Source organism: Furipterus horrens, unplaced genomic scaffold, assembly GCF_987537825.1.
Source record: "Furipterus horrens unplaced genomic scaffold, mFurHor1.1.pri manual_scaffold_6, whole genome shotgun sequence".
NCBI lineage: Eukaryota > Metazoa > Chordata > Mammalia > Chiroptera > Furipteridae > Furipterus > Furipterus horrens.
Genome location: NW_028327176.1, coordinates 157,284,115 through 157,304,760, shown reverse-complemented (window position 1 = coordinate 157,304,760; position 20,646 = coordinate 157,284,115). Strand labels below are relative to the sequence as shown.

Below are 20,646 nucleotides of genomic sequence, written 5' to 3'. Positions count from 1 at the left end.
ATTTGCACATTCTTCTACTTTAAAATTCAATAAGAAATCACAAAGTTTATTTTTAAGTTTTGAAATACCAAAATGAATGTCTTAAGTGTTTTGCGTATTTTATTTGACGCTACCAGATGAAGAGGCAAGTATGTTGGAATAGCATGGATAGAACGCAGACTTTCTCCAAACACTGGCTGTGTAAGCAATGCTCACTGGTGCTTCCATCTGTCACTAACCAACTAAATGGAGCCTGGACATTTGGGTTTCCCACTGTCTAGTGAGAAAAGGGAGAGAGAGGCATGGAGCCACATATCCTTAGACTAGTCATATTGGTTTTTTTCCACTTCAGGGGTTTTGGGTTTTGGGTTTTTTTTGTTTTGTTTTGTTTTTTTATGTGAAAAGTCATGTTTAGATCTGACTTTTTGTTTAGGTATTTTTCAGATATTTTAAATGGGACTTTTATCTTTGAGGTGTTCAAATCACTATTTTTTTTTTTTAAATAAGGAGATATGTGTTGAAGAAAAACCAGATACATACTAAAGGCTTCTTTGGTTGGTTTTTAGTGTCATTCAATAACTTTTTTACCCTACCATCTCATTTTCCTTCTGTTTGGTTTTTTTTCCAAATTCTCCTAATATTTTTAATATATGTTGTCACAGTTCAACAGCACACTCATTAAGAACAAAGAAGGCCAAAATGTTGTGAATATTGTGGACCTCAGAGAGAAAGGCATTTGATCCAGTTTACCATCTCTACTGTGGCTGGGAGCCCTAGGCCAACTCATTATAGATTTCACCTCTTCCTCCTTTAAAAACCTTTGTGATAGCTGAGATGAAAATAATATTAAGTCAAACATGGGTGGGATATCTATTATGTGCTAGAGACTCTGCTAATCAAGGAGCATTCAGAAATGAACTGCCTCTCTATCTTCGTTCAAGCAGCTTCTTGTCAGAAGCAAAGGTAGCCTTTGTAGAATGCGGCCCAAAGGGAGCACACTTTCCACAGCCTTGTGAGGAGGTCAAAGCAGGCCATCTGTAGGAACGGTTGGTGTGTAGTCCATTGAAACATGATTTAAATACGTTTGTTGACAAAAATATTTTTTGTGGTGTTTTTAAATTAAACTTTTTTATTTTGAGGTAATTGTGATTCACATGCAGTTATAAGAAATAATATAGAGAATACTTTGAATCCTTTACCCAGCTTTTCTCAGTAGTAACATCTTTCAAAACTATAGTACACACCTGAAACTAATACAAAATAATATCAAATGTAAACTATAAATGAAAAAGTACATTAAGAAAACTATAGTACATATCACAACCAGGATGCTGACACTGATACTGTCAAAACACTGAACAATGCCATCACCTTGAGGATCCTTGTTACTCATTTATACCTACACCTACTTCTCTCTTATTCCCCACCTTTAACTCCTGGAAGCATTTTTATAATTTTTTCATTTGAAGAATGTTATGAATGTTATAAATTGAATCATACAATATGTAACCTTGGAGGTTGGCTTTCTTTCAGTATAAGTCTCGAGATTCATTCAGGTTGTTGAATCTATAGTTTGTCCCTTTTTATCACTGAGCAGTATTCCACAGTATGGACCTACCATATTTGTTGTCCTTCACCCATTTAAGGATGTCTGGGTATTTTAATTTTTGTGTAAACTAACTTTTTGTTTGTCCTGAGATAAGTGCCCAGGAGTGCAGCTGCTGGGTCATATGACAATTACATATTTAGCTTTTTAAGAAACTGCCAAACTTTTTCAAAGTACCATTTTACGTCCCCACCAGCAATATACGAGTGACAGTTTTTTCACCTCCTTCCCAGCATTGGATGCTGTTATTTTGCATTTTAGGAATATAGTGATATCACATAGTGAATTTTATTTAGCACTTCCCTAATGGCTAATAATGTTAACCATTTTTTTTTCATGTACTCATTTCCATCTGTGTATCTTCTATTTGTATTGTTTCTATTTTTACTGTTGAGTTTTGAGAGTTCTTTATATGTTCTAGATACTTGTCAAGATCTCTTAGGTCTACATTTCACACTCCCCCCACCCCATTACTCCATTGAAATTACCCTTCCTAAGGTCACAGTTGTATGGTGAAAATCCAAAGTATTCTCACTAGCTCTCCTTTTGTTGGCCCTATCTGCATCATTTGACCCCTTTCACTTCTTTGAATCTTTTTTTCCCTTTAGTTTCCATGACAGTATACTGTCCTCACTCTGCTCTCACCTTTCTGACCTCTCCTCTTTAATGTCCTTTGCCAGCCCTGTTTCCCCATACACCTGTTAAATATTGCTATTTCCCAGCATTCTGGTCTGTTTTTTAGTCTTCAGGCTTTTCCTGGTTGATTGGATTCATATCTATGTGTTCCACTATCATACATGGTGCTAATGACTCCAAATACATATTTCTAGACCATACTGCTCTCTTTGTGACTTAGATTTATATTTCTTACTGCATATTAGATATTCTTACTTCTGCTCTAGATTTTAGATACCAGGTCGCTGTCTCATGGTCCAAAATGTGTTTCTATTCCTGTACCCACTTTAATTAATGGTATCACCATCGATCCAGTTGCCCAAACCAGGAACCTGGGAGATGCATTAAACTTATTTTCTTTCACTTTTACATCCTATTAGTTACTCCTTTTAAATATTCCCTGTATTTCATTCCCTTTCTGCCATACCTAGTTTGCGGTCATATCATTTGTTGCCTGGATTATTACCAAAACCACCTTACTGATCTCCTTTCTAACAGTCCATCTCCAAACTCCAATGAGATGAATCTGTGTAAGACTCAAATCTCACCATGTGAATTCCCAACTTTAAATCCTTCAGTGATTCCACGTGTCCTTCCTCAGTGTCAAGTTTTTCCACTGAAGAAGCCCTTAACACCAGGGGAGACTGAACTTATGCCCTACATGGAGGTTCTTGGAGGACCTGAATTGAGTACCTACAAGCACAACATTTCCTTGAAGACTCATATTTTAGCTTTAAAATTTGTAATTTGTATTTTACTCACTTATATCTTCTCTGTGTTAATATAAAAACAATGGCTTTCCCAAAAATCTTCATGTAACTTTGTTTCCAGAGATGATCATGTGTACTGTTCAGGTTCCCTCAGCTATACTCACACACATACCCCAGCCTGAGAACCATCAACCTAAACATAAAGGAAAGTGCATTTTGTGCTACAGTAAGACTGTCTTGGACTGGGCTCCATTTGCTTTCTGGTATGATCATGTGCTCTGTGGGCTTCTGCCACACCAAGTTTGTCATAGATTGCTGGACAGGTCAGCTTCTTTCTGCTTCTGCATGTTATCTCTTCTTCACTTAGAGAACCCTACTTGTTCTTTTAGATTAGCCACTGTATAATTTCTTTGTAATAGCTGCCTCAGTTTTCCTCTGCCAGGAAATTTGGGTACACTCACAATTGTGCTTTCATTATTATTAAAATTCATCTCTGATATTTCTCTTAATTCCCTAGCAAGATGCTTTCCCTTCTAACCTGGGCAGTTATTTATAAAAACAGGGTCATGTTTTCTTCTCCCTTAGTGTAGTACCTGCCTTTCAATCAATGTAGATTATATGAAATAATCTCAAATTCCAATGAAAATGATGACTTCCAAATCACCAAAAGCATTCACTAGCTAGTGGTTAACATCTTTTGGGGATATTGTGAAAGAATTCTCACCTGGGTAGGTTATGTATTATGGTATCATTCAACTCTAAAATGTTATTCTAATAGTGAATGAGAAGAATTAGAAACATTTTATTTCATTAGCACCTTAATTGCAAACTGAAAGCCTATATAGAAATATCTTGATTCATTTGAGCAGCTAAAACTTATTATCAAAGCTAGATGACCTCAAAATTCATAATATTCTATGGTAGTCTGTAATATTTTAAGAGGCATACACAGGTCTGTGATATTTTAATGGGCATACATACAAGTGTCCTGGTTTTAAAAATACTCTGTGACACATATAATTTTCATCTGTGTACCTAAAATATTTTTAAAATATGCTAAACCTCTTTTAATTTTCCGATTCCAGCTTCTTTACGCTCAGAACTAAACCATCAGCATGCAGCTACAATTGATTTGTTACGGCATAATCACCATCAAGAACTGGCGGCTGCTAAAATGGAATTAGAGAGAAGCATGGACATCAGCAGAAGACAGGTAGAGAAGAACATTCTATTCTGTGATTATTTTTTAAACGTGAATTTGAATGTTCACAATTTTCTGAAAAGTATTTTGTAATAACTAGTATTTTCACTATTATTTACTATCTATATTAAAGAGTTTTATTTTTAAAGGTAAATAGGTAACTTGATTAATATTGGTCATAAAGTTTACATTTTATTTTATGACCTTTTAATTGAATATTTTGAATTTTACTTGCATCCTGAGAAAGTGAACAATAAAATATAAGTAACAAAAATAGTGAATACAGAGTTCTAGAAAAACAGCACTGTCTAGCAGAACTTTTACAATGTTCTGTAACTTCGCTGTTCACTAGCCTCATGGGCCAAGTATGTCTAGTGTGACTGAGGACCTGCGTTTTCAATTTTATTTAAGTTAAGTTAAATTAGAATTTAAACAACTATATTGGATAGCATAGCTATAAAAATAGAAAAAAGAAAACATTTATATATCACTCTAGCACAATTACTATGAATACTTTTAAACTTTGTTCTTTGGCCACATGCACTTCCTTTAATTAGATAGTTTGTGATTTTGAATGTATGGGTATCTAGATGGATGGATTTTTTAGGCATAGTGCAATGAAAACTATTACTGGTTTATTAGACTTACAACTTTTACTTTGTTAGTCTTTAGCTATGTTAAATGACTAGCCCAAATTTTCTCTTCATTAGGAAATTTTAAATGAGCTACCTTGTAATCATGGACAGAAGTTATGTTCTCTTCAAGTAGGCCGACACTGACACTGACAATGTTTAGGCCTGCAGAACTTGTAGAAAACAAGTTCTTCTGTGAAAATAAGTTCTTCTATAAGAACTTGTAGAAAACAAGTGACTTCTATGAAAATATAAAGAAGCTTACCTTTTAGACAAGATAATTGCTAGGCTAGCACTAAGCAGACAAAGTGTGCTTTCTAAGCCGTGGGATATGTGTATGTGTGTTGAGATAGCCTCCATATATGTGGGTCCTTTTTAGATTGAAGGACAGTGGTACCAGCATTTTATCACAGATAATGTAAATTCTTGAGTATGTGAGAACCCTGTGTTCTAACTCAGCTCTTCCGTTTATTATAAATCAACCTTGGACAGATCATCTCTTGGGTTTTAGTTCCCTCATCGGTAAAATGAGGGAGATGTGCTTTTATTGTCTTTTGAGTCCCTTGTAGCTCTGACATTATTGAAAGCTTATCCATATAAACACTTATATATATGGAAAGAGAAGAAGCCTTGAAGTTTTCTCATTTCAGCAGTTTGCTTTTGAAATAATGTCAGATTTGTTACATTTGACATTCAAGTATGCCATTTTCTTTCCCTTAGAGAAACGGAAAGCAAATACTTAGAAAACTTTTAAGAATTATTTGTATTTTGCAGAGTAAGGAGCACATATGCAGAATAACAGATCTACAAGAGGAATTAAGGCACAGAGAGCGTCACATCTCTGACTTGGATAAGGAGGTACAGCACCTTCATGAAAATATAAGTGCCCTAACCAAAGAATTGGAATTTAAAGGGGCAGAAATTCTCAGAATACGAAGTGAATCTAATCAACAGATGAGGTATGCCATTAATTACAACAGAAGGAATTTACACTGTTATCTGAAACACTATTGTGATGGTACTTAGCAATACATGCCTATTTATATGACTAGACTGTCATCTAGTAAGATACTGAAGACTGCTTTTGACTTTGTTGACTGTTATAATCTAGAACATAAATGAATTGTTATATTTGAATGATATACATGCACTCATCCACTTTGGAAATTGTATAAAATTAACTAAAATCTTTAAAAATGTTATTTAAAAAGCATTAAAGGAGACAACTTTAACAAGCTAGAAGATTCAAGTAAATAACTTACTTTGGGCTATTTCCATTAAGTTTCTATATATTATACTACCTAAAACCATTTCAAATCTGGTAGAATATAGAAAGTTTTGAAAGCTTGACTTCAGAATAACATTTTCTTAACTAAAAATAAATTAAACAGGTTGCATGAACAAGATTTAAACAAGAGACTTGAAAAAGAGCTGGATGTCATGACAGCAGACTACCTCAGAGAGAAAAATATCATGCGGGCAGATTTTAATAAGACTAACGAGCTACTCAAGGAAATAAATGCAGCTTTACAAGTGTCGTAAGTCACATCATATTAAAGAAAATTCATATGCAAATAATAAATTGAGGAGTATTATGTCTAACCTCAGATTAGCTACTCTTTTGAACTAATTAAATGATACTTAAAAAACAAGTGCATATTACAGTTAGTAATTATAGTATAATATTTTCAAATTAGGATAAGTCAGTTGAATGATTATGTGTATTAGCTGCTACTGCTACAATTCTTCTGGGACAAATATTTATCTAAAGACTGTCCCTCAGGGTCAGGAATTGTCATGCCATGATGAAAACTCAAAAGATGTCTCCTATATAATGTTAAGTAGAAGGGAGCATATTGTGACCAATTAGGTCACACTAATATATATTTTACAAAAATATCAGAAGATCTTTAAAAACAAATACAGATTTGTGTGATAGTGGTTCCCTCTAGGGAATGAATTAAGAGGTATTTGGGGTAAGGAAGAGAGCAGACTTCCTTTTGTTTTATATACTCAGATATTGTTTGAATTTCTATAACTAGCATTTATTTTATGATTTTAAAAATCAATAAATGTAAAACATCACAAATAAAGTTACTACTCATGCAGAATAACTCTAATATGGTTAAAACCCAAATTTCTAATCATTGGTTAAATTTAAAAAATATTTAATAGCACTGTCTTTCCTAGACATTTATTTATAAACCGCCACAGTCAATGCATTCACTTTGTGGCCCAAACCCTGGTCCAACTTAAGTTATCTCAGAACTAATCTCCTCTAAGCTGCTGTAGGTGGTTTATTCATCTTGAATTTCTCCTCTTTCAATCCATTTTTTAAAAAAAGGTCCATGAAGATATACCATTATCTCCACATACTTCCATAAGGTCAAAATAGTGACTAATCTCATTACCACCAGTCTCTAAGTCCAACTTAAACTCCTAGCTTCAGTATCCCGCCACGTCCCAGTCACTGTATTCCCTGTCTGCTGGCTTGTCTCAGCCACACTGACCTTCTTGGTTTCCTCCTAAGGTTCTCCTGCGTTGTCCTCTACAGTCTAGGATAACTTCCTATGTCATTACTACCTACCTACCTTTCTCCAATCTGAAAATCATGTCCTCATATTTCACCCATATAACCAATTAAGTCTCACTATACATATCGTTATACATGTAGCATATAGACCCGCATTCACTTAAACTGAAACGACATAGACCTCTAGTCCTTGGCATTTACTTTGGTGGCCTCTGAGGGAAGGTGTTGTAATGGAGATATGCAGAATTTTTACATTAGCAGGCATTCAGTAACTGCTTTTTGAGTGAATTTGTTTGAGGATTTCCTATAATAGTTTCCACTGTATGAATTTACTTTTGAAGTAATGAGGAGATTCGAGATCATTCTCCCAGTTGCAGTGATTTTTGTTGCTTGATACCGGCCATGTACAGGAGCTCATGCCCTCAAGCTTTTTGCAGAAATGAGTTATAGCAAACCCCAGGGCCTGGCTTTCCCTGCTCCTGGACTCAGGCTGCTCATCAGACTGAGGCTGAAATCCCCCACTATAGACTCTAAAAACGCATGCTTACCAAAAGAGGAACCTCGATCCTGTGTCCTGTCTCCCGAGGAATGTTCATTTTCAAAAAGGAAATGTCTTTGTTTTCACTTTATTCTGCGTTATATGGTTTTTCACATTATGGATTTTTAGTAGTAAATAATAACTTAGTTTTTCTATTATGATCATTTTAATAAGTGTATTAGTCATAAGTCAAATATTTTATCACTTTTCTAGATGTACTCTACCATTTGTTTTAAATTTCAACTAGATTTATGCTAATCTGTCATATCTCCTTTTTCACCAGAAACCTGCTGCCATCATGTAATTAGTCTCTTTCTTTAGATATTTACTCTTTTAGTTAAAAACAAATATATTTTAGGTCAGCACTGTCCAGAGTTTTCTGTAATAATAAAAATGTCCTGTATCTGCGCTGTGTAGTACAGTAGCTACAATGGCTGTTGAGCACTTGCACTGTGGCTAACAAGACCAAGGAAATGAATTTTTAATTTCAGTTACTTTACTTAACTTAAATGTAAATACCCACATGTGGGCTAGTAGCCACTATATTGGAAAACACAGTTTTAAGACTATTGGATATTTCTGACCTAATATTCTTAAATGCACCCTGCTTGGATTTGCTGAATGGTTTAGTTGTAGACAGGGGTGGTGAGCAGGAAGTATCCATTCAGTTTTAGCAGTTGGGGGAACAACATTGGATTATTCCGAGCCTGTCTCAAAGGACTAAGGGTACCTTGTTGAAGTTCCTAACCAACTGCATGCTGGCTTTCAAGCTTCAAAATCAGAAGACCTGTGGATACTTGTAAGTGAGTAGTAGAGGAGGACTGGAAGAACATGAGACAGTCTCCCAGGCTGAAGCCTGGAGCAAGGGGAAGCTTCTGTTTCTGCCTCAAACCTGCTGGACTCCAAGGAAGAGGGGGCAAAAACATTTAAAGGGTAGAAAGTGCCCTCTAAACATGGTAGAAATGGTAAGAGTTCTGTATCTCTTACGGAATGATTACTAGAAATCCTCTTCTCTGGGGCTGGGTATTAAAGTCTTAGGTTTTCAGACATTCAATAGAAATATTTTATTTTTTTGAGTGATATAGTATTTTAGTAAAAAACTTGTATCTAATAAAAATGTCATGGTCTTTGTGTTAGAAGCAAATGAGAGAATGGGCTATTTTAAAGAACTTTGTTTAAGCTCAGTGTAAACATACACTAAAATGGCAGATCTTTATTATGCAAAAAATGATTTCGAGACTGTTGATTGTTTAGGTCTACTTTACATTAATTTCTCACTATTCTGAAGCAGAAAGATAATTTCTTCTTGGAGGAAGTATTGAATTTCTGTACTTGGACTTTAAATAGGACAGTAATCCCTAATTCAAAAACACTCCACCACAGCAGAATTACTTACTTTTTAAAAGTTGTTTGAGTTCTTTTACCTGTAGTACCATCATTGCTTTTTGTTGTTGCCATCTGATTTTTAAATTACCATTCATGTTACTTTCATAAACTTTGTAAGATAAGGATGTAGTAGTCCTGTTGTCAAAAGTCTTCTGTGTCCACAATTTACGGGGGGAAATGTTTGACATTAAACTGCTTTGTTACTACTTTTCCTTCAGGCTATAGAGAAGGATGATAAAACAGAGTTCTTTTGTCTTTATACAATTAAAATTCTAAAACGTGTGTCTAGTAATACTGTTGCTTGGCTTTAAACTTTCAGTTTACTGATATTTTTGTCAATTATTTATTCTAAATAACAGCATGGGAGGGCTATCACTTGGAAACTTCTTAAAATACACTTTTATACAGGTTTTTAGGCATTGATATTTTAGGTGTGTTGTCAATAGACATTGACCTATATATTCTCAGAGACAAAAAAAAATTAGAGCATGAATGCCTGGGGAGAATCCAACAGTGACCCTAATTAGTAATTTTATATGTTCTACTTCTGTCTGTTCTCTCTTTGTATTCCTTTTGATGGGAATTTGTGTTTCAAGTAAACAGTGCTTGGTTACCTCAAGGCACTGTTTCCCAGGCTATAGTCATTCCTTTGCAGCCTTTGGTGATCTGGTCATTTCTGACTACTTATGATATTATTTTCTTAATTGACTCATTTTAACTTAAAAATTTAACAGGAAAGCTCAGCTATCTCTGTAGTAAAGCCATTAACACCACTGAAAAGTATATCCATTCTTTTAAATAGAGGTTAAACTGTAATTATAAAATGTAAATTCTGTGAAAATAAAACAATATTATTAGCTTCTAGCTAGCACTGATGTTTACGGCCTGCCTGACTATTGTGAAACAGGGTAAGGAACATATATTATGAAGGCTATTTAAGATGCATGGAACCAAACAGACCTCCTCCTTCTTGTGATCAGAAAGATTAAAGGAGAACAAACTAAAAATCATCTCCTCTACCTCCACAGTCGTTCACAACTAGGCTTTGAGTAGTGACACTGGCGTGGGCAACAGGAGAAAGGTAGTGTTGACCAGTGTTGGCTTAAAGTCGGTATCGAAGTAGCACCAAGTGTTCTTTCTGTTAGAATTTCCAAAGACTCATAGTTCTGAAAATGTATTTGCAAGTTAAATCTGTGTTGTATTACTTACTTGTTTTCTCCTTTGATACTATCTCATTTGTGTTTATGTGGTTCTGTTTCTCCAGTTTAATGATATTTTTTCCTTTAATATCCAGCTATCTTTAAAATTTTTTGATGTATTTTGTGGAGAAAATTAACTGATAACTTTGTAGCTAAAGAATGTTTAAGATAAATGAAAACATGTATTAGAATTAAGGTTTAGAGCCGAACTTTATTATGCAAAAAGGAGGTTCAGGGATTTTAACTCATTCTAGATTCACTTTACCTTAACTTCTTATTGTACTAGAATAGTGATTTTCGACCTGTGTGCTACAAGAATTTTAAAAAAGCAAAACCTGTTTAGTCAGGGGTACTGCCCTCTTTTCCCTTAGATTGTCAAAAAAAAAAAAAAAAAAAAAAAAATGACAACAGCCAACACACAATAGCCATCCAATGTGCATGCATCAAAATTAGACCTATTTTTTTGGTCAGAGCAGCAAAAATATATATATTTTTGGTGTGCTGCAGAATTTAGTAATTAATTTATGTGTGCCATCAGATTAAAAAGGTTGGAAATTCCTGTGTAGGACAAAAGCTAGAAATAATGGTTTTAAATAAGGCTTTAAATTTAGGGTGTTTTTTTGCTTTGTTTTGTTTTAGTGCCCATTAACAACCAGCTATTCTTGTTCAGCTGCAAAGTGGTTCAAAAATCTTGTACCTTGCTTTTAATGATAAAGAAAGTACTGCAGTGACATCTTGTGGTTACTTCAGTGTTAAACCCAGTTGCTTTTCTTCTTGACTAGATCACAGCTTCTCAAGCTTCCTAAAACCTTGCCCCAAAACATTTCAAGTTTTGCCCTTAAAATGCCATATTGTGATAAAATGCAAGGCCACTTTATGTGAGCTCAGTGAATCACATTTTTCATTCATTCTGCATTGTCACAAAAGTACAAAAATAGAGGTAGTGAAGCTTCACACTGGACTGACAAAATCCCGACTGACCTTGAGACAGTCATTCACTTTGTCACACTTTGTCACTCATCCTTACCCACTTCCAGGTTAGAACTTTAGCCATGGAGTTGGGTAGGAAGCCAAATATATTACCTTCACATCTTTAGCTTGGGCTGAGTTAGTGGAGGAATTTACCAAAATTACTAAAATACGTAGATTCTGGTACCCCCCTTGATTAGGGGATGAGCGTGGACCACTAATTTCTAGAAGATCATCTACAAGTTCCAAAATATTTGTTGAGTGAATAAAATTTTCTGTGAATCATCATTAACTGAAATTTTATTGAGCTTAAGTTCTAATCTTTTTATATGAAAAACAATGATTTTTTAATTGTTCTAATTATTTAAATTTTCTAAAATTGAAAGTGCTTTTTTCAAACTAGGCCAGCAGTTTCCATTTGTGTTTTCTTAATTGTACCCTGTTCTGTATTTTTAGACTCTTCAGGGTCCGTGTCTCCTCTGCTCATAAAATGTGGCTTCTATTCTAGAGTCTTCAGTGGCATTCAGTCCTGTTAGCTTATCGTTTCATTCAAGGCAGAATAGGCTGGGAGGAAAATAAAATTCTTCTTTTACCTGATGAACCCTTTTTTATAATTTATATGGATTAGCTGATAATGTAGAATTTTTAAACTGAATTTTTTATAAACCAGGAAAGAAAGATTTCACATGTGTGTCCTTTGTTTCCCTTTTCTTCTGTATTTTTTTTCCTTCTCCCTTTTGTGTATATTACCAAGCCTTATGTCATAATACAATATTGGATTTGTGCTAAGTTCTAATAGTAAGCCTACATTTCCAGCATCAAAGCTCCATTTTCTAGGTTAGTATCATTCAGCGTATCATTTCTTCTACAAGGCTTACCTCACCTCCACCACATACTCTTGAAATGACATAAAATGAATCAATTATTCTAAAAGTAAACTGCAAAGCCATTAATATCGTCTATTCTTGGAGACTCTTTAATAATGCCATAGCTCTTGAGACAATCATGCTGTTATCTTCACAAGTTTTTTTAAAATGTGTTTTATTGATTATAATGTTACATTTGTCCCAATTTCCCTTCCCTCTTCTCCCCTCCACCGGTGGCCCCCCTCCCTCCAGTTGTCCCCCCCTTTTAGACCATGTACATTAGTTGTGCATATAGTTCTTCTCAACCTCTCTCTGTCTATTTCATTCCCTCCTACCATGCTCCTTAATTCCTATATCATCTCCCTCCCTCTTCCCCTTCCCCCTCCCTGCTGACCTCCCCCCAATATGCTCTCCATACCTATAGTTCTTTTTCCACTCTCGTTGCCTGTTTAGTTTGCCTTTGTTTCAATTCCCTAGCTTCTGTTGTTGTTTCTTGTGATGCAATTTTCATTTTAGTGTTCATAGTTTTGATCCTCCTTTTTCTAAACCAGTCCCTTTAACATCTCATATAACAGTGGTTTGGATCTAATGAACTCTTTCAGTTTTATTTTGTCCTGGAAACACTTTCTCTTCTCTTCTATTCTGAATGACAATTTCGCTGGATAGAGTATTCGTGGTTGTAGGTTTTGGATTTTCATTACTTTGAATATTTCTTGCCAGTCCCTTCTTGCCTGCAGGGTCTCCCTTGAGAAGTCAGCTGATAGTCTAATTGGAACCCCTTTGTGCATGATTCTTTTCTTCTCTCTTGCTGCTTTTAAGATTCTCTCTTTATCTTTAACTTTTGACATTTTGATTATAATGTGTCTTGGAGTGGTTCTCCCTGGGTCCAGTTTTTTTTGAACTCTCTGTGCTTCCTGGACCTGTAAGTCTATTTCCTTCCCCAAGTTTGGGAAGTTCTGCTTTATTATATTTTCACTTAATTTTTCAATTTCTATTTCATCTTCTTCGCCCTCTGGCAAACCAATGATTCTTACGTTGGGCCTTTTATAGCTGTCCCAGAGGTTTCTGATCCTCTCATCCTTGCTTCCCGTTTTTTCTCTCTGCACTGGTTGACTGTTTGTTCCTTCTCTTTGTTCTGGTTTGTTGATTTGAACTCTGGATTTTATTTCCTCACCATCTGTCTCGTATGTGGTTTTATTCCTTTCAGTATGAGTGTTTTTCGATTCTTTCTCATCTTTTTCCAGATATTTTGTTAATTCTGTAAGCCACCTGATAACAATGGCCCTGAACTGAGCCTCTGACAGGTTTCTTATTTGTTCATCTGTCAGATTCTTCATCTGTTGCCTGGTGAGCTGCGCCACCGGGATTTCTATAGTTGTCTGCCTCATTTTGACAGATGCGTTTTGTTTTCTTGGGTCGGCTATAGGGGGCAGTGCCTGTGTACTCGTCAGAACCCAGCGACCGGCGCCGATCCACAACCTTTCTCGCCGGCGCTTTGTCGTCACTGCCCAGTGACCAGTGGCGATCCGCTACCTATTTCGCAGCCCTGTGGCGCTTTGTGTGGGGGCGGGGGTCCAAGATGGATTCACACAGTTATTCCACTAGGAGACCGGGATCCGTCCTCCCGCCCCCTGGGCCTCACTGTTCAAGGCGATGTGGTGGCTGCTTCTCCCAGCGTTGGGGTCGCGAGTCGCCGGGGTTTGACTGTAGCCGGGATTGTCCTCCCTGCCGCTGGGATTGTTCTCCCTGCTGCTGTCCCTGGTGCGACCGCAAACAGCTCCGCCCCCTTTCGCTCTTCCTACCTGCCCAGAGAGCGCCGTTGGTTTATAACTTCATACGTTGGGCTTCCGTGTACTTTTATTTTCTGGAATTTCTAGTTATCTTTTGTTTTGAAGTAGTTGTATTCCTCTCTCGTTGTAGAGGGAGGCTGAGCATGTCCGTCTAAGCCTCCATCTTGGCTGGAAGTCTGTTATCTTCAGAAGTTTTAAGGAAAAAGTTTGGTTTTAAGTTTTTGTGTATATTCAACTGAACTAATATGAAAAATGTAGTTATTATGAAAAATGTGTCTCAGTCATATTAATGAGCTAAAGATTTTCTTGTTTTTAGACTAGAAGAAATGGAAGAAAAATATCTAATGAGAGAATCAAAACCAGAAGATGTACAGATGATTACAGAATTAAAAGCCATGCTTACAGAAAGAGACCATGTCATAAAGAAACTAATTGTAAGATATTTTGTTTTTGCTGTAACCATGTAGTATATCAATAGACTGTTGATTGGGAGAACATGGAAAAATATTTTTAAGTAAAGCCAAACAAAAATTTAAAGTATGAAACATGTGCATTGTGAGTGAAAGTTATTAAAATGTTATGAACGAGGGAAATAAATACTAATTTTAAAGTTTAAATTTGATATTAGGATAAGGAGATTATGGCTCTTTTTCAATATTTTAGTGCATACCAAATATTATATGTCATTGTCAATGTACAGTTAACATACTGTTGAAATGTCTGTATTGTACATGTAGAATTAGAATGGGATAGGAAAGAACAGTCAACACATTCATGGCATTAGTCTGCATTGTACACTTCTAAGTTAGTCTTGTTACTTCTCTAGAGTGTGTTCCACTGAAGGCTGATCCCAGGAGATACCCCATGAAGAAAGGTACCATGATGTAGCCTAAGGAAAGCTACAGGCTCATTCTTGAAGAGTCTCAGTCCACATTGAGGTATTAGGCATTCTGAGAGATCCATCAGGGAGGAAAATATAGACTTAACAAATACACTGCTTTCAGTAAAGTCATTATTCCTTAAGAATAAAAAGTACACAAATGTTTTAAAATTCATAAAACATTTCAGCATCTTCTAAACTTATACGTTCCTATCAATAATTAAAATACTGCTTTTTACTGCCACTAACAAATGAGAAATCTTTCAGGGTAAAACTAGAAATAGAAAACTAATCATTTTTTTTGCTCATTGATCCCTTCAACTAAAAAGTTTGGACATTAGTGTGCAAAAAGAGCCTAAGAGCACTTATGTCTGAAATCCTTTTCCCTTACCATACCTCTTTCAGTACTTAGGAAAGCCACTCTGTCGTCTGTGTCTAGAAGTTCCTGCCAGCAGCAACAGGGAGTAGACTGGGGTTTGTAGGCATACCCAGGAGCAGGCACTGGAAAGACAGAGCGTGTGCTGTGCTGCTTCAGCCTACTTAACCACCCAGTCCTCCAGGCCTCACAGGTCGTTCTGTTGAGTAGCAGTAAGATTCATGGAAAATTGCCTTACATTCCACACATGAAATTAACAAATGCATTAGGTGTATTTCATCTCTGGCCCTTGTTAATAGCTATTGATTTTCTAGTTCTTCTGAGCAGGTGTTAATTGCATCGTTTGCTCACAACAGAATAGGTATTAGACCACAAAGGAGAAGTAACTCTGAATAACAACAGTTGGTGACAGAGCCAGGAATTTAGCCAAGGGTTGTTCCACACTCTTTTCCCTACACCCCAAATCTGTGAACTGGGAGGCACATGGGCTGAAATTAATGATGGGAATGACAGTGGTAATTAAGAAGGGGTGAAGTATCTAGCTCTACTAGAGCACAACCCTACGTTTCAAACAGTTTCATTTATTTATGATCACTTCCTCCCATCTGGTTAGTCAGTTAGCACATGTTGGTTGTCTCTATATGGGCCATTCACTTTTTCGCGCTCTTATGTGGTTACCACCGCTGTCACACACTGATGTCCCAGAGGGACAATTAGACAAGAACAAATATCTTTCCAGTACTCAGGAATACTGAATATCCTAGTGCCATCTTCATATATGGAAACACAACCATACACACAGCCACCCGAGTGCAAGTTAAGTCTGCTCAAACTGCAGCAGCCCTTTGGAACAGGGATGGGACCAAATAAAACCCTTAGATCCTGTCTTAAGGAAAAAGGTATTAAAGGGTAGAAAAGAGTCCCAGAGCATAGGATTTGAGCTGTGTTGAAAACCTACCCCCAGCAGCCTATAAGACACTGGCGATTGGTGAGAAATCTTTGAGCAAAGAGTGTAAATCTTTATTTAGGCTTTTATTAAATTTTGAATGAAATGGCATTTGTACAATTATGTTTTTAAATATTCAATAGAAAATGTTTAAGAGATGTTTGTAATTCTTTTGCATAGGATGATAATAAATTTTATCAGCTGGAATTAGTCAATCGAGAAACTAACTTCAACAAAGTGTTTAATTCAAGTCCTACTGTTGGTGTTATTAATCCATTGATTAAGGTATGTCTGGACACACTGTAAAATAGGGATATGGTTTAAAACTTGATTAAAATTTTATAAAATATTTAGAGCAACATAGGTTAAAGCTTCTAAAAAATGTTCCTTAAATTTAATAATCTAGGGCTAAAATCTGTGAAATCTTTATGTATTCATTTTCAGAACGAGACTCCCATAATATTCATTTATTGATAATATTCCTTAAAATAATATTTTATTAATATTATAAAATTTTGATGTTATTTTGTTTTTCATATCTCTAAAGAAGACTAACTTCTAAGTCTTCTCAAGATAACCTTTTATCATTTCCTTAGTGTTCCCTAGCCTCTGAGTGGTTGAAAGACACTCCGGCACTGTGTACCCAGCAGCTCTCTCCCTGCCATCTTAATAGACGTTGGGTTGGAGGCCAACTGTCAGAGAAGGGTTTTACTTTTCTCAGCTTGTGAGCTTTCCTTAACAATTAAAATTGAACATGACCTATCCTGATACTTTATTAGTCTCTTAGGATAGAAGAGCCTTATAGACAAATGAAATGGACATGGCTAAGCCTTAAACATCTTTGTACCCCAGCTTCCTGTGGCTTATATCATAGGGCTTTGGGTATAGTGGGTATTCGATACATATTGGTCCAGTTGCAAATTTCATCACATTTCCTGTAAAGCACCAGTATTATTCTAGTGATGAAAGCAAGTAATAAGAAATAAATAATTATGTTTATTGACTTCATAGGATTACATATATTTTGGCAGAAATCAGTAGGAGAAATAAAAGTGCTCACGCTGAAGATACTTTTTTTTTTAAGTTTGGACCAGATTCATTTTTTTGTTTTTTTGTTTTTAAGATATTTTTATGTATTTACTTTAGAGAGAGCAGAAGGGAGGGAAAAAGAGGGAGAGAAACATCAATGTGTGAGAGTCCCACTCGCCCCCAACTGGGGATCTGGCCTGCACCAGGCATGTGCCGTGACTGGGAATCAGACTGGCAACGTCTTGATTTGCAGCAGGCACTCAGTCCACTGAGCCACACCTGCCAAGGCTGAAGATATTTTTTTAATTCATATTTTATTGATTTGCACATCATGCCTAATTTCTTCTAGGCCCTTAGTCGGAAATATTTGCTTTCAAAGGTCATAAAACTTCTCCGTTATGAACATATGTCCTTCATTCACAAAGCACTCAAACTTTAAACTTAAATATTTTGTAAAATAGAATGACTGAAGTAGGGAGGACTATGGCTGCATCTCCAGAGCTTAAAATACTGTCTGGCACATGGAAGACTCAAAATGAATAATTGTTGAATGAATGAATATATTTAGTTTTAGTGTTAAGTTCATAATTCAGGGTAAAAATAAGCTTTTAATTATAAAGCAAGATCATGAGATATGTTAAAATAAGATATACTAAAATATTTTTCTTTTATTTATTTTCCTGGAATTAGATTTTTAGCTACCAAACCATTGCTATAGATCTTTATCAATGATACCTTTGATTTCTTAAAATAGAAACCTTAAGTAGGTTTAATTATGCCCTCCAGTGACTAGAACAGGAAAATACAAAAGACACACCTCTGAGAACTTTTAAACTTTTTGGCACATAAAAGTGATTTCAATTTTCACAAATAGTTTTGAGGAAAAAGTTATTCTTCTTTCTTTTTTCAGTTATGCTAAAGTAGTCTCCTTATCAGAGACTCTAGTATTACAGAGTATGATAGAGAAGACAATGTCTAGATAGTGAGATTACTTTGTAAGGAAAGGGCCATATTATCTATTCATTGTATTTTTCCAACTTCTGGAGTCATTTTCCAAAAATTATTTTATAAATTTAATTAGCATACATTTAATTAGTAAAGTACGGGAATATGCAAAGTATTTTACAACATGTTAACTTTTATTCCGCATAGCAAGGTGATGCCCTTTGGTTCTAGAGGTGTGAATAAAATAGATTAAAGTTAATTTACAAGCAGATAAATTTTGACAATCTGCAACTGTATTCTCCTTTTTATCTGTTAATTTTAAAGAATAATTTAAAATTTAATAAAATGATTTATTTTATAAACTGGAATTTTTTAAAAAGATTGTGATCCAATTAAAAGTACTACCAATTAATTGGGAAATGAGACTTAATTATGCAGGTTTAATTTTCTCTCTTCAGAAAGACAGTGCAGTGAATCTAAAACCAAATTATTTCTCTTAAATCAAATATAGGTCTTAAGTAGAAATGTGAGGTTTGTTTCAAACTACATTGCCAAGCATTTTCTCATTCCTTTTTTTTTTCCAGGGAAGGACTGCCTCCCTTTGACAGATGGGTAGAGTTCACAGGACTCTCTTTTAAAATTATGTTTAACGTTATACCTTCTCCTAATTTTAGCCTAAATCCTTGTGGTATCTGAAAGACCTGCTCTTTTCCCCTCTTTTTCCCCCTTTTCCTCCTAGTATTCTTTACCCCTTCACATTCTTTCCACCTCCTCCTACCCTCCCCATGAACCAGTCCTAAGTGTCTTTTCCTCATTTTTTCTGTTCTCGCAGCATGTCTGTCTGTGAGGATGACATGTTGATAAAGAACACCTCCAAGGATCCCCAGACCACACTTTGGGTAACACCGGTTCATTTTAACATCCCAATTTAACAGAAAGCTTCCAAAATTTTCCTGTGACAAATTTTTATCCTCTACTATCCTATTTTGTCATTTGTCCTAATGCAAGGACTATCCTCACATGTACTGTTTTTAATGCAGCAAAAGAAGAAGAATGATAAATCACCAACAAACAGGTTTGTGAGTGTTCCCAATCTAAGTGCTCTGGAATCTGGTGGAGTGGTGGGCAATGGACATCCTAACCGCCTGGATCCCATTCCTAATTCTCCAGTCCACGATATTGAGTTCAACACCAGCAAGCCACTTCCACAGCCAGTGCCGCCCAAAGAGCCCAAGACATTTTTGAGGTGAGCCGCGTCTCACCAGTGATTTTGAGAAATTTATCTTTTCACATTACAGAAATGTACTACTTTAAGAACAGCCTAGGAAAATACTGTGAAATATTTTTAATATATATTTATCACCTTTCCAGAGAACACTTTTTTTGACTATTAAAAAGATTTTTCCAACTTGTTAATTTTCTAAATGCTTAAAGAGGGTGCTAATGTAATTCACAGCTTGGAATTTTAATATTTATGGACTCTTGCTGCATTTTTAGTATTGTCACCAATTTTTCATTAATAATTTATCCTTATTACAGAACTTAATTCTTTTAATTTAGTGGCTTTTATTTGTCTCTGTTTCTTAAATTATATGTTTATTTTTTTCCCGTTTACCCGTTTACCAGACTTACTTATAAGTATATGTGTTTATTGCCAAAAATATAAAATATGTAAGGTCTTGGAATTTAATGATATACATAAGCAAAAAATAAGCTTAGAAAAAATAGTTTTTATAATTGACATTCCAATTTGTTATTTCAGAGTTGATTAAATGTATTAACAAAAATTTTAAACAAAATCCAGTTGTTTATCCATTCAAAATTAGTCAGAAAGTACTGTCATTTTATGCTTACCTTAATGTCGCTGATTTTGTTCTGCTTTACATTTATTTACTTTTAAGTTATTTTTACCAGATCTCAGCAGTGTCACTAGCAATAGTCTTATAGGAAGACTATCTTTTTCTAGGTTAAGTGATTAATGACATAGTTAATGACTAATTATTTTAAATAAAAAATGACAAGAATGAAAAAATTGTTAAATACCCCTTTGAATGTGTCTCCTGCTAAATATTTTGTGTTGCTTATTTTCCCTTATGCATGGGTATGTTCAGGTATCAGTAAGATGCATGTGCATGAGCTCAAGGAACATGACTACTGGAGTTTCCATTACACATTGTTGCGTGCCTTGTAATTTCCCCCAAAGACGGTAGGGATTCTTTTATTTTCTCAACTAGCCCAAAGAATCTTTAGTTTGACTCAAGATAAGTATAAATTATATAACTCTGAAAATAAAGGGTAAATTGGCTTTTTAATATACTCCTTTTCCCCTATTTACTTATGGAATTATGAAAGTTGAATATAAAGATACCCATAGTAAAAATACGAT

General features: G+C 35.3%; 1 protein-coding gene across 7 annotated transcripts in view; it reads left to right on the top strand.

Moving 5' to 3' along the window:
• FAM184A (family with sequence similarity 184 member A) overlaps positions 1-20,646 on the top strand; it is a 114,806-nt gene that overhangs the window by 93,387 nt on the left and 773 nt on the right. For 3 of the 7 annotated variants that reach the window (XM_090279796.1, XM_090279793.1, XM_090279792.1), the window contains 6 exons: positions 4,056-4,183; positions 5,578-5,762; positions 6,195-6,341; positions 14,401-14,518; positions 16,467-16,571; positions 19,301-19,506. In XM_090279796.1, coding sequence (XP_090135922.1) covers positions 4,056-4,183; positions 5,578-5,762; positions 6,195-6,341; positions 14,401-14,518; positions 16,467-16,571; positions 19,301-19,506 — 889 coding nt within the window. The remainder of the gene's footprint in view (positions 1-4,055; positions 4,184-5,577; positions 5,763-6,194; positions 6,342-14,400; positions 14,519-16,466; positions 16,572-19,300; positions 19,507-20,646) is intronic. The other 4 variants (XM_090279798.1, XM_090279797.1, XM_090279794.1 and 1 more) reach the window with 3 other exon arrangements.